Genomic DNA, 13,989 nt, shown 5'->3' with positions numbered 1-13,989 from the left:
CCTCATTGGAGAGAAAAGCAGGGGATAAATAAATCAAGTAGTGTTCCGAACTGCCCTTGCATCACACACCAAGGATAGTGCCATGTCATGGTTTCTCAGCCCAAGTGCAGCCCATTTTTACCACTGCTGAAAAAGGATCATTTTTATATTTAGAGGATTTGTATGCTGCTTCTCCAGGGAATGTGCCTGCAACAGCTTATGAAATAAAATACACCAGATGGATAAAACCTTCTTCCACTAAATATGGCACCAGCGAATACACTTCAAAAGATACTGATTAGGCTACTATATTATAGCCCTAAATGTATCAGTCCATTTGCAAAGTTAACTCTAGCTGCTTAATAAAGTACAAGAGTACAAATACAGGAACTGGGTTCAAACCTTGAAGCTTCATACAAGGAAGGTTTAAAACAGGGGTAGTCAAACTGCGGCCCTCCAGATGTCCATGGGCTACAATTCCCAGAAGCCCCTGCCAGCATTCGCTGGCAGGGGCTTCTGGGAATTGTGGTCCATGGACATCTGGAGGGCCGCAGTTTGTCTACCCCTGGTTTAAAAGAATCCAGCACTGGCACATGTTCTGTACACGTAGACTTAGGGTTTGTGCTGCAGACGTATTACCTGTGTGAAAGAGGCTTCCTTCCAGGATCTGTAGGTGGGTTACAAGCGCCAACAAACTGAATTCGCTCTAGTTTCACCCATGTCTGGTCTGATGTGCGGTAGAAGCCTCCGTGTTCTACCATCTGAGGAAATAAAAAGGTTGGTTATAAGGGGAGACCCATGGTCATACACAAATGAGACAGCTGAACTCGTCATTCAATTCATACTAGCCTGTCTTATGAAGGAAATGACTCTCTGTGTGCCGTATTTATCCATATCTGGCAGGTTGATTTCATCACAGAAGAGCACCAGCCACTTCCCCAGCTGAACGGGAGCCAGCACCACACCATTTGGCGTACGCCTGTATTCGCAGTAATGGTCAAAGGTTTTCAAGAGAAGTTCTGGAGTAGTAGCACTGGAGAAGTTCAATCCAACCACCTAAAAATGCAAGGATATGATTAAAGAAGCCAAAGGACACACTGAGATTCATATGTTATATTTCTTCAGTGTAACATTTCAGTGGCGTACCCTGGTCTTGAACAGTTTTTCAAATATGTATTGATTTAAGGAATGCATCATCCTGTCTTTGCAGAACTGGGAAAACAAGTGGTGCTTATAAAATCTGGGCTCACGAGTCTGTAAGCCACAGCTGGGACTGGGAGAAGATCTTCAGAAATACAACTAAGGTTTGCAATGAAATAACTATGCACCAGTCTGGACTAGGAAAAAAGTCATCCTGAGGTCGATCAGAATTAGCTCAAGAGACTGGCAAGGGACAAATAAGATTTACTTTAGGCAAGACCAAGAACTCTTGTGTGCCCAGAGAAATTTTAGACTCTTAAAAAAAACAAAAAACAGTAGATCCCAATGTTCTATTAAGCAACTTTGGACATTCCTGTTACTAACAAAAGCAAAAGGGAAAGCAACACTGGGTTAAGAAACTTAGCTAAGGATCGAACAGGGGAAAAACCCTCTTTTACTGTGTCACAGTGAAACATCATCAACTGGTTACTTGCAAGTGCAAGATTTCTGTCCATCACCAACTGAACTGTAGCTAGTGATGCATTCTGGGTTTTCTGGGCCTAGATTAAGATTTAATGATTGCCAACATGCTAGATCGACACACAAAGAACTACTTTACCTCCATGTCTGGCAAAGCCCTGAGTGCACTGAAGAGAGTCATGGTCTTTCCAGAACCTGGCGGGCCACAGAGGACGAGGGGTTTGTGCTCAGCAAGCCAGGTGTAGAGTAGCGCCTCGTGGCGGACGGTGTCCAGGGTGGGCACCACGACATCTGGAGCAGCCACTTTGTGAGTCTCAACTTCAATCTGAGGAACCTTCGACTGCCAAGGCACCCATTCTCCAGTAATAGACACCTACGGAAAGATGGAATTATCCGCCTGCTTCTGACCAGTCAGACACGCTGCTTTCAGCCACCGAACCTCAGGAGTTAAACTCTGGGGAAATACTACTTTATGAAGAGAGTGATAAAAATGTGGAATTCCCTGCCCGAGGACGCAGTGATGGCCACAGGAATAAATAACTTTAAAAGGGGATTAGATAGATAATTGACTATATCCTCTAAAGAGCGCTTCACTCTGACAACATGAACAGGCTGGTGACCTCTGGCCCAAGAGATGTACATTTGACCCTTACTTGGTGGAATGAGCTCCCGGAAGATCTGTGGCCCTACAAGAGCTTTCACAGTTCCAAAGGCCTGCAAAATAGAGCTCTTCCGCCAGGTAATTACCTGGAGCCAATGACTAACAGGACATCACAGGAGCCCTCCCCAAAGAATTTCTCATCTGGAACCAGAAGTGAACAGATCTATTCTAACAACAGAGATTGGCAGCTAAGAGATTTTAAATGTTTTAAAGGCTTAAATGTTATATATCAGGCTTTTTGAATGCTTACTGTAACTTAGAATGGTTGTTAACTGCCCCAAGATGGTAGTTCGAGAGGGGTGGTTATAAACTGAATACATAACCATAAAATAATTCACAAAGGGTTAAGTGCCAATGGCTACTAGCCATGGCGACCGAGAGGAATCTCAGTGCCAAGAGGCATTAAGCTGATGAATCCCAGGGATGGGAGACAACATCAGGGGAAGGCCTTGGCCTCTATGCCCTTTTGTTGACCGTCCAGTGGAGCTGGCTGGCCAGTGTGTGAGGCAGGATGCTGGACTAGGTGGACCACTGGTCTGATCCAGCTCTTCTCATGTCCATAATGTTTGTACACTGAGGAAAAGCTCTGTGTGGTGTTAGGCCTTTGGAAGAATGTGTTGCACTGATTATGTTCAGCCCAAATACCAGATGCACATGGCATTAAGTGTTTGTAGACCAGACTATAGTGCTCACAGCTGGATGGTTACCTCGTAATCAATGATTGGTATATTTGGTGCTGTAGGCAGTGGCACAGTGGTGATTCTTCTGATGTATTCCCCCAGTTCCGCTCTCATCTTCAGACGGCTGTCTCCGGAGAATGACCACAGAATTGCATAAATCAGGTAGCGCTATGGGACACAGACCAAAACAAGAGAGTTAACAAAACACAAAACAATCACATCCAAAATGGTGAAACTAACGAGTCTGCCACCTTTCCCCCAGAACCACAACAGGAGTTACCTGGATGTAGCGTTCAAGCTGATCTATCTGCATGGGGAAGTCCGGATGGTTGGCGTTATACTGGGCTACGTTCCGGCAAGCCTGGTGCAGCATGGAGAAGAGGGAGCCGAGGCAGCGCAAGCGCGTGAGATCCATGATGTGCTCCAACTTGAAAGCATGTTCGAGGGCCTTCGTCACTAGCCCGTTTGATGTGAAGTAGGGCTGCATAATGGTGGCTGCATCTCTCTGAATCTGTTGATAAAGCATTTCATTTGTTTCACAGCCTGTAAATATTGTTATGTGAGAGTCTAATCGTAACAAGCAGGGGAAAGGCGGCAGTGGGCTAATTGACAGGATATGGACAATCATTTGTCACCACTCCCTCTATCAATACCTGCAACATGGGAGAAGCTGTTTCTTCTCCCTCATCTTCTTTGCCCTTCCGCCTGCGCTGAGCTTCCTCTTCCCCCTCATCCAGAGGGATGCTCCTCAGTCTGGCCAGGAAGTTGTTGAAGATCATGTCAGTGCTCAGAACATCCTCACTGAACCAGACCATGCCGCATCTTGACACTGTGGCCAGGGTGGCGTATTTCAGATCCTGAACTTCAAACATGATGCGCACCTACAGGAAAAGCAGAAAATATGTTTTAGGAATTACTTTTCAAATTGGCACATCATCTGCACATAAAGCAGATTACTTGGAAAGAATTTCCTCCTCTGGCTGATTCTGGCTCCTGTCCGTTTTGAAGGCTTCCGGTGTCCACCACAGCAGTAAGAAGACCTAAGCCTTGTGTATTATTTCATAGGCACCTATTAACAATTGGTTCTTCCTAATTCGATTGGGAAATGAAAACCAGTGTGATAAAGACAACATTCTTCATAACGTGTTCGGAAATACAATGTGTGTAACTGAGGTAGACATACCAGCTAGAAATAAACTTCAATGGACAATACTGCACTGTCCACACATAGTATTTCATAAACATGGTAATTTATTCCAGGTTTTCTGCCCTGGCCCCTATTTGCAGGAATGAGCTCCTGGATATCTGGGCCCAGTTGAAACTGATGCAGTTCCACAAGGCATGTAAAATGGAGCTCCTCTACCAACTGTTAACATGTATCAGAAATCCCCCCAAAATGCCCAAGGAGAACATCCAGGGTCAGCTGGAATAAGCTGACTGGACAGCTGCTTAATAAGTTTTAAACATTCTGTTATTGTTTATGATAAATGGCAGAATTTTTTTTGAAATTAATTTTTATTGATATATTTTGTATTGTACGTTTTAATTATGTTGTTCACCACCCTGAGCCATCCTTTGGAAGGTGGGATAGAAATTTAATAAATATAATAATAATAAAAAAGGAATCCAGCCTTACATTTGGTGGAAGGCTCAGACGCTCCCCATTTGGCAGAGTCAACAGCTTGTTGTCGTCCAAAACAGAGTTCAAGTTCTCAACCCATTCAGGATCGACATCTCCATCGAAGATGATCCACTGGCGTTTCTGCAGTTCCCCTCTCACATTGTCAATAATCCTAAAACAGGGAAAATAACGTAGCACAAGCTGAATTTACACATTCAACTCTCAGCCTGGCGCTCAAACAATCATTGGTTCTAAGCTTCTGCCTTGCTTCTCTCCCCCCCCCCCCACTCACTTTCTCAAGACATGTGTGAACAACCCATCGGTCCACTCTCTGGTGTTGGGATCCAGGGTGCCGTACAGATGGTCCTTGCTTATTGCCTTGGGATCGATGATGTGGGCCACGCCTTCCACACCCTCCAGCCTCTCCAGAGCCTTCAGAAGTACTCTCCAAGCCATGCTTTTCCCACTTCCAGAAGGACCCACCATCATTAAGCCATGGTTGATCTGGGTGATCTGATAGAGCTGGAGAACCTGTGATGGGAGGAGTAAGAAATCCAGACTCTCACACGAGTCCATTGTAATCTCGAAAGGCGTTGGGAGGGGAAATCATACCTTGTCAAGGCCACTGAATAGAGCCGTCAGCCTACCTTTTCAACCCACATGCCACCGACGTCTTCTCCGTCGCCATATGTGAGGTACATTTCCTGACACACCTTCTTCAGTTCCTCTCGCAAGGCAGTCATTTCTCCACGGTGATACTGGATGCCAGGGAACACGTCGGACAAAAGGCTGAACAGCAGCGGGATGTCTTCTGCAACCAGCTTGGGGACCATTGTTTCACAGACACTCTGGATCAGGATCTACGTGGAAAAGTACTTAATTAGTTGCTTAGTACAAAAGGAGGGGAACCAACAATAGCCTGACAGGAGGCCAAAGGCCTACAGTGTCCAAAACCTGCTCTGCCTAAGCAACAGAGATGTTAACAAATGACAGCTTCATGTTAGAAAACTGATCAATAAAAGTTTTGTGGATAATCCTTTCCTTTTGTCAAAAAGGGAAACCAGAACATGTTTCAGGTAATACATGGTCACTAATAACTAAGGGACTGGATTTTTTCCAGGAACTCAGGTGTTCTACTCTAAAGGCCTGCTGCTAGGTTATTAAGTAATACATGAGAGCACCACAGAGCTATGTGTATAAGCATACACAGCACAGTTGAAGAAGAGTTGGGTTTTATACCCCGCTTTTCTCTACCCCAAAGAGGCTCAAAGTGGCTTACATTTGCCTTCCCTTCCTCTCCCCACAACAAACACCATGTGATGGAGGTGAGGCTGAGAAAACCCTGAGGGGACTGCTCTGTGAGAACAGCTGTAACAGCTCTGTGACTAGCCTAAGGTCAGCCAGCTGGCTGCAAGTGGAAGAGAAGGGAATCAAACCCATCTCTCCAGATTAGAGGCTGCCGCTCATAACCACTATACCAAGCTGGCTCTCCAGTAATGGATTTCAAGACCCTTTTCTGTATTAACAGTGCACATCCATGTCAGCAGATATTGCATTCGCTACAACTGACACTGTACCTCTTGTTCTGGTAGGTTCTCAGCAATTTCCCCTTCGTCAACCACTTCACCCCGCTCTTCCTTCTCCCGTTTTATCTTCTGAATTCTCTCTCTCTTCACGTTGCCAGCGCTGACCAGGACGCTCTTGAGTGCTCGCAAGCCGAAGTCATAATGGCTTTGAGAAGACAGCTGCTCATCACACAACCTAGGGAGCGAAAGACATTCATTCAAGTGTCACAGAATACATCTAAGTAAACAAGCATATTCAATTCTGGAGGTGTGCCAATATACAATAGTCTTGCCGAATGGGCTGAAGCGGCTAATAATTATCGTCGTGCCATCAAATCGCAATCAACTCATAGCAACCCCAGGCCTGTGGGATATTCAAGGCAAGAGATGAGCAAAGGTCCTTAGTCATGGCCTTCCTCGGTGTAGCCACCCTGGACTTCCCATTCAAATACTCACCACGGCTAACCCTATTTAGCTTCCAAGCTCAGATGAGAACAAGGAAGCCAAGACTATTCCAGCAGCTATGGGATTAGCTAAGAGGTACTTTCACTTGGCAGCAAATCAGGACAGGGGAACCCAGAATCCTTTACCTAGCAGAAGTTACATCATGGATGGCTGTGATATAGTCAGTTTCTGGTGGGTAGCCACTGTTGGTCGGTAGTGGCAGAATGACAATTGAGCACAGCAGCACCTTTATTTATTATTGTATTTATTTATTAATCACATTTATAGACCACTGCTCCTGGTCACCGGGGGCCACATGAAGCAGCGCCTCTGAAGAGGACCTTAGCAATCAGGTAAGTTCTTTATGGGACTAGGCAGTTCTTGCTATGAGACGCGCCTCCACTTACTTGAAGAACGGAACAATCTTGTTGGCGAGGGTTTCCGCAGTCCGGAAGCCCTGAGAGTACAGCATGACCTGGGCAATCAGCTGACGGTCGGGCTTTGTCATGGCCAAACTGCGGAACAGCTTCTTCAAATTGTCGGGGAGGTTTGATCTCCCAGCGTAGCCGGGGTTCATTGTGATGAAGATCGCCATGTCCGCGCTCACTTTCACTTGCTTGTTCAGCAGCTCGCAGGTGATGGGGGCAGACGCTGAAAATAAATGTCAGCCCTAGGTTAACCAGCTTCCAACAATTAAAAAGAAAAAAACCAATGACAGCAGCCTGTGTGATGCACCACGAGAAATAACTCTGCGATGGCACATGTTTTACATGGAGGTTCTGTACCAGACCACTGCAGTGGACCTTGAGTGTCCAAGCTAGGAAAACCGTTTCATTTGACTTCAAGAGAGCCAATACCAGTCAAGAGCAGATAGAACTAGTCTAGGTCAGGGATTCCTAACCAGGGGAACCACAGATCCCCAGGAGTCCACAGGAGCTCTGGAGGTGGTCCATGGCTTTTCTCCTCCTGCCATAATGCTCTTTGCCACGAGCTAGGGAACCAATGACTTCCATTGTTCCCCCTCCTCCCTCCCAAGTGTGAGTAGTTTCTTGGAAGAGGAGGGAGGGGGGAGGATGGAGTTAGCATACCTACTCCTGCCTTAAACCATCTCCTGTCTCTCCCCTCTCCGTCCTCCTCAAGCCTGCCAGTTAACACAGATGATTGTGTCACTTCCAGTGATGTCACTTCTGGAGGCATGGAAGGGAGGTGCGGGCCAGCTGACATCACTTCTGGGTATTCTTGAAGCCTGAACAATTATTTAAGGCCTCCTCCATAGTCAAAAGGTGGAAAAAGGCTGGTCTAGGCAGTTAGATTAAGCTTAACCAGAATTTCCCAACATGGTGCCAGTGAGCGTCATGGTGCCACAAGCATTTCCCAAAATACCAGCAATGTAAGAAAGACCTTTGTAAAAGCAGAACCAGTGGCTGGCTGCCTTCGAGAAGGATCCAGGATCCTGTAGACAGGACCCACAGATCAGCTGGAAGGCAATGAGGACTCAGGAGCAATAAAGCAGCCAATTTAAGAGAGATGTTATATTACTGGGAGAGTAATGGTCAAGAATCGAAAGGACGTCAGAAAGTCACTTTCACCCCATTTCTTTAAAAGTCAGGTAAGATACTGAACTACCAACCTATCACTCTCGCACTCCTACCTTTGTCATAGTTTGGATTGGAATGTTCCCGCAAGGCTTCTTGGATGCACTGAATCTGCTGAGACACGGCAGAAAGCATCCGCTCCTCAAGCCTGTTGAACTCGTCAAAGCAGCCCCAAGCGCCTACTTGGCAGAGACCCACAAAGATGCGACCCATTGCCTGAAGACAGAGAAAGGAAAAGTCTCTTCATAAACACTGAGATGATCTGGCATATTCAGACAGCGCACCACTGCACACTACATCTCCCTTATTTGATAAGTCCTATGATTCTTAAGACACTGGAGACCGTGCAGCATCCTTTCACCACCTCTAAATGCCATTTAAATCATTGTATTTCAACGAGATAAACATTTGGAGATAGAGTCGGACTTCTTTTGCTTGTGCAAATCTGCCAAAGTGAGGGGGAAGGATTTCTGCTCCCCCTCCCCTTTCACTGTAGATTCCTATGCTGCATCCCAACCTCTTTCCCCCAGAGGGAGCACCAATCCTGAGGGACTGCATTTCAAGGAGCAGAACAAGCTCTAAAGACCTAGGGAGTTCTGCTGCATAGCAGCTCTGTGCTCATGATGTTTAAAGTCACTTGACGCTTGTACAGTCATGCATCCAAAGAACACCATTATAGTGGAAAGTCCCATACCTGGAAATCAAATGTTTCATCACAGTTGAAAACAAGGACAAATCGGCCAAGCTGGTGTCCAAGAGCCTTAACAGATTCTGTTTTACCAGTACCAGCAGGCCCTGTTTTAAAAAAAAAGAAAAACCCGTTATACAATTAAGATTTCTTTTTGCCCCACACTAGTCATATCGCACACATCGATTATCACGCATATGGTGCTCATTTTTATGTTGGTACTGCCCTGGAGAAGAGCCTAATGCCGGGAGCGATCGAGGGCAAAAGAAGAAGGGGACGACAGAGAATGAGGTGGCTGGATGGAGTCACTAAGCAGTGGGTGCAAACTTAAATGGACTCCAGGGAATGGTAGAGGACAGGAAGGCCTGGAGGATCATTGTCCGTGGGGTTGCGATGGGTCAGACACAACTTCGCATCTAACAACAACAACAACTGCTCATATGCCTACAAGCAATGCCAAAGTCTGAATTCAGGTAAGTCTAATTATGTGAGCAGCAGAGTATTCAAACAGTTCTTGAGAGGTGAGCTTGTGCCAGCGGCAACCTACCAAACGGAGACCCTCCCAGCCTGGCCTCCAGAGCTTGTGTCATTGTCAGGTAGCAGCGATCAGTCAGGGGAGTTTGCACCAGTTTATCTTGCACTCCGAGGTACTCAAAGCCATAGTTGAATTTGGCATTTGCCATCTGGATGGACAGCTGCTGCAACACATCTGTCTGCTTGGGATCAAAGTAGAACCTCATCTGGCTGAGCCACTCGAAGGATTTGGAGTTGTCGATCCGACTTTTGATCAGCGATCTCGTAACGTCCCTTTGGTGCACCAGTTCCGTGATCTATTGCAGAAGGAAATATGTATAGTCATTTAAGTAGGCGCTCCCCTGCTCAGGTGAGGCTGATCTCATCAGATCTCAAAAGCCAAGCAGGATCAACCCTGGTTAATACTTGAATGAGAGACCACCAAGGAAGCACAGGGTTGCTACACAGAGACAAGCAATTGGAAACCTCCTTTCTTCATCATCCAGAAAACCCTGTGGGGTCACCGTAAATACGCTGTGACTTGACAGCACTTTCCAAGGAGGTGCTGCCTGGTTAAACCTTGAACAGGAAGCCTGAGGGCATCTGAATGGGTTCTTGGAGATGACGGGCTTACCAGATGCTCCAGTTTCCTTCTGCGGAGAGGCGGCTGCTCCATCAGCACAGAATCTGCAAGCACATTCAAGGTGACCTCAACGTTGGTCAGCACAGACTGCAGGGGAGTACTGTCGCCACCGCCACCCATGCCACTCAGTGCTGATTCCACATTCTCTGACCAGGCAATCTGGGCTGACAGGACAACAAGCTGGGCCTAAGCACAGAGGAGAGGGAGAGAAACAGAGACAGCGAGAGAGAGAGAGAGGGAGGGAGAGGAATAAAAATTATTAACATTATTGATTTGATTTATTATCCAGCACTCCCAGATGGCTCGTGGCGGGTTGTTGTTGTTAGGTGCGAAGTCGTGTCCGACCCATCGCGAGTCGACCCCATGGACAATGATCCTCTAGGCCTTCCTGTCCTCTACTATTCCCCGAAGTCCATTTAAGCTCCCACCGACTGCTTCAGTGACTCCACCCAGCCACCTCATTCTCTGTCGTCCCCTATTTCTTTTGCCCTCAATCGCTCCCAGCATTAGGCTCTTCTCCAGGGAGTCCTTCTTTCTTATGAGGTGGCCAAAGTATTTGAGCTTCATCTTCAGGATCTGGCCTTCTAAGGAGCAGTCCGGGCTGATCTCCTCTACGGTCCATTATGCACAGCTGCCGAAACAGCGATTTTGGGTCACATGAAAAACGCAGAGGGGGAAGACGCGAAGCACACCAGTTATGCACAGGACGGGGCACGACGGCGGCAAAACCCAGAGTAACCGATTATGCATGCGGTGATCCCGGCGCCGCTTCTGATTGCGCCCCAGTCACCCGGAAGCTGCGCTTTCTTCCGCGTTTCACTGACGCGGCTTTTTCGGCGGCATGCACCGAAGCTGCGGCCGGTTGCAGCCGGCACCGTGCGTTATCGGTGATTTTAGTCACCGCCATTTCACCCCGAATGTGCGTTATTCCCCCCGTGCATAATGGGTCTACGACTGACCGGTTTGTTTGCCTTGCAGTCCAAGGGACTCACAAGAGTCTTCTCCAGCACCAGAGTTCAAAAGCCTCGTGGCGGGTTACATATGTCTGAATAAACCCCACATAAAAATCCCAGACGTAAAAATCACAATTCATTAGTCAAAAAACCAAAAAGGAAAACCCATACTATTGGGTTTTTGCAAACCTTTCAGCCTCTTTTCTGCCAAAAGACCGTGTTTTCTGAGAAGCTACAGAGTCTTTACAGATACCTGATATTTGTCAATCCAGGAGATGTAGGTGGATGGGTCAATTGAGGTTGCTTTCCCAAAGATTTCGACTTCAGTGACCGACTCGGCAAGCAGCTTGGCAAGGGTCACTCTCATTTCTTTCTCCACAAGCGTGAGCCACTCGTTGATCTTGGGGTGCTCCGTGATGGACACGGGCGTTTTAAACAGCACCTGGTGAATAAAGAGGATTTCATTCATTTCTGTTCTTTGTATTTCTTAAGCATAAGTGACGATTAAGGAAAGGGCTCCTGTACCTCTTCGCCCTCCCGGGAAGATATCCCCAGAACCACGGAGCTGTCCTCGTTCAGAATGATGCTTGACACGCCAGCAAACATCTTCTTGAAGTGCTTCTGCAGCTTTGCCACATTCTTGCTGTTCCCTATGATTTCAAGCAAGTCTTCGTCGCCAACGAAGTAAAACCTAAAGAACAAAGCTCAAGCTTTTGAATGGATCAAAAATTGCTACAGTGGAGAAAAACAAACAATACGACAATCTTTTATGTAGTCACTGCATCTGTGATAATCTTTATTCGCTGACTGGACAAGCAGACCATTATTTAAAGTCAAACATGGCTCCGTGTAGACATTGCAGAGAGTGATATCTAAAAATAGGATAGCTTACAATGTATAAATAAAACAATTATAAAAGACATAAAAGCCCACAATGTTAGAAGAATGCATTTGAACGCCAGAACTCAGTGTCAGAACATATCTGGTTAATGTCTCAAGGATATGGAACAAGACACATACAAGAAACCAACCAACCAACTGTTAGTCATCATATTTTGAACAGGCACAATTATTTACCGGGGGAAAGAAGATCTCTCTCTTTCCAAGTATTCGCCCAAGGCTTTCTGGATCTTTCCAAGCAAGTCGGCTAATCTCTCCAATGATCTCTGCACACCCTGAATATTCAGAACATCCATGACCAGGGGAGATTTGGACACCTTTTTCATGAGAGCCAGGAACTCTGTACTGATGCTACAAATTCAAAAAGAAAGAGAAGATTAGAAAAGAGACCCACCACCCATTCTGGGTAAGGACATCACTGGCTCAAGCTTGGTTAGCTTCTCCATGGTACTCTCCTAGGACTGACTAAGCCAGCAAATTGCGAGGGTTCTCATATTCACATTCAAAATGGAGATCCAATTGGTTACCTTTGGAATCTCTGTGTTTCCACAGGTAGCAAGTGCTTGATATCAGCACTCCCAGTAAAGATGCCTTCCAGATAAACCCAGCGCCGCTGGACATCAATCCAAACATCAAAGAGTCCCATGATGCGATTCAGTTTGTCTTCCCAGCTCAGGGCATCTTCTTCAAACACCTACAGGCCAAGTAAAGAGAGTTTAACTTACGTATCACAATTCTACTCTTCTAGCTTTGCCAATATTAGTTTAAAAGATTTAAGAAGAAGAGTTGGTTCTTATATGCCGCTATTCCCTACCCAAAGGAGGCTCAAAGCGGCTTAGTCGTCTCCCCATTCCTCTCCCCACAACAGACACCCTGTGGGGTGGGGGTGAGGCTGAGAGAGCCCTGATATTACTGAAGAAGAGTTGGTTCTTATATGCCGCTATTCCCTACCCGAAGGAGGCTCAAAGCGGCTTACAGTCGCCTTCCCTTTCCTCTCCCACAACAGACACCCTGTGGGGTGAGTGAGGCTGAGAGAGCCCTGATATCACTGCTTGGTCAGAAAAGTTTTATCAGTGCTGTGGTGAGCCCAAGGTCACCCAGCTGGTTGCATGTGGGGGAGCGCAGCATCGAACCTGGCATGCCAGATTAGAAGTCCGCACTCCGAACCACTACACCAAACTGGCTCTCACCTGGGTGGCTCTAGTCAGTGTTTGCTGGTTTGCTGAAGTCAGAGAAAAGAATGCAACAAGGCACATGGGTGAAGAACACTTGCTAGTGACAGAGAAACAACAAAAAGATGGAGCTTGATCTGTACCTTGTAGTATGGCGAGAGCTTCATCGCTGAGACACTGTTGATATGCTCTTTGACTTTGTTGAAGAGGTCATCCCAGCCACGAATCAAGCGACACTTGTTCTGGTAGTTCACCAGGTCCAGTTCGTATGTGTTCCACACTTCTCTGATCTTTACAGAAAATATGAAATTATGCCTTAGAATAAGTGTGATTAAGCTGACTAGTTTTGCCTGTTTTCCAAACAGAGAGCTGGATAACGCAACTAAAAAAACTCACCACCTTTTCATGTATGCTTGGCCTGGTGATTTTTCTTGTACTTATCTGCATAGTACTTAAGTCACTAAGAGTACCTCTACACTTTGACTCTTTGGGACAAGTAGCCAAAACATCCCTGGGAACTTCAGGGATGGGTGGAAGTTCTATGAGGCTACATGATGTCATGTCTGGGCAATAACCTGGATGTGACATCAGCCTATCAACTGATGCTCTAGAAATGCTATGATATCTGATGCCCTAGAAACTCTAGGGTTCTTCCTCAGGAGACTGCCTGCTTGAAGTGAGCTGTTGAAATGATTTTCAAGCTGGCAATGGCAAATAACAGTTTATTCCACTATAAACAATTCCTCAAACTTCCAAAACATCAGAACAAACTCCTAGGTATTTTTCTGTTTTCGGTATCTTCGTCAGTGATGCAAGATACTCTTTAACCCTCTTTAAATGAATTCTTATCAAATCTTAGAAGGATATGACCTTAATCCTATGGTAATATGTATGTGGTTCGATCTCCCAATGTTTCTATGGTATCCACTATACAGAGGTCTACAGATATTAGCAT

The 13,989-nt window shown here is 46.2% G+C and overlaps 1 protein-coding gene across 2 annotated transcripts in view; it reads right to left on the bottom strand.

Moving 5' to 3' along the window:
- DYNC1H1 (dynein cytoplasmic 1 heavy chain 1) overlaps window positions 1–13,989 on the bottom strand; it is a 65,504-nt gene that overhangs the window by 29,881 nt on the left and 21,634 nt on the right. For both annotated transcript variants that reach the window (XM_077323699.1, XM_077323698.1), the window contains exons 21-40: window positions 13,178–13,324; window positions 12,390–12,556; window positions 12,040–12,213; window positions 11,488–11,653; window positions 11,216–11,404; window positions 10,001–10,195; window positions 9,401–9,683; window positions 8,860–8,960; window positions 8,222–8,381; window positions 6,978–7,221; window positions 6,139–6,322; window positions 5,209–5,421; window positions 4,854–5,092; window positions 4,577–4,733; window positions 3,594–3,821; window positions 3,221–3,451; window positions 2,968–3,108; window positions 1,739–1,972; window positions 829–1,035; window positions 619–740 (exon numbers count right to left, since the gene is read on the bottom strand). In XM_077323699.1, the coding sequence (XP_077179814.1) occupies window positions 619–740; window positions 829–1,035; window positions 1,739–1,972; window positions 2,968–3,108; window positions 3,221–3,451; window positions 3,594–3,821; window positions 4,577–4,733; window positions 4,854–5,092; window positions 5,209–5,421; window positions 6,139–6,322; window positions 6,978–7,221; window positions 8,222–8,381; window positions 8,860–8,960; window positions 9,401–9,683; window positions 10,001–10,195; window positions 11,216–11,404; window positions 11,488–11,653; window positions 12,040–12,213; window positions 12,390–12,556; window positions 13,178–13,324 (3,782 nt within the window). The remainder of the gene's footprint in view (window positions 1–618; window positions 741–828; window positions 1,036–1,738; window positions 1,973–2,967; window positions 3,109–3,220; window positions 3,452–3,593; window positions 3,822–4,576; window positions 4,734–4,853; window positions 5,093–5,208; window positions 5,422–6,138; window positions 6,323–6,977; window positions 7,222–8,221; window positions 8,382–8,859; window positions 8,961–9,400; window positions 9,684–10,000; window positions 10,196–11,215; window positions 11,405–11,487; window positions 11,654–12,039; window positions 12,214–12,389; window positions 12,557–13,177; window positions 13,325–13,989) is intronic.

The sequence above is a fragment of the Paroedura picta genome, chromosome 2 (genome assembly GCF_049243985.1).
Source record: "Paroedura picta isolate Pp20150507F chromosome 2, Ppicta_v3.0, whole genome shotgun sequence".
In the NCBI taxonomy this organism is placed as follows: Eukaryota; Metazoa; Chordata; class Lepidosauria; order Squamata; family Gekkonidae; genus Paroedura; species Paroedura picta.
The sequence above is the reverse complement of the archived record's forward strand: the minus strand, read 5'-3'. Positions and strand labels throughout refer to the sequence as shown.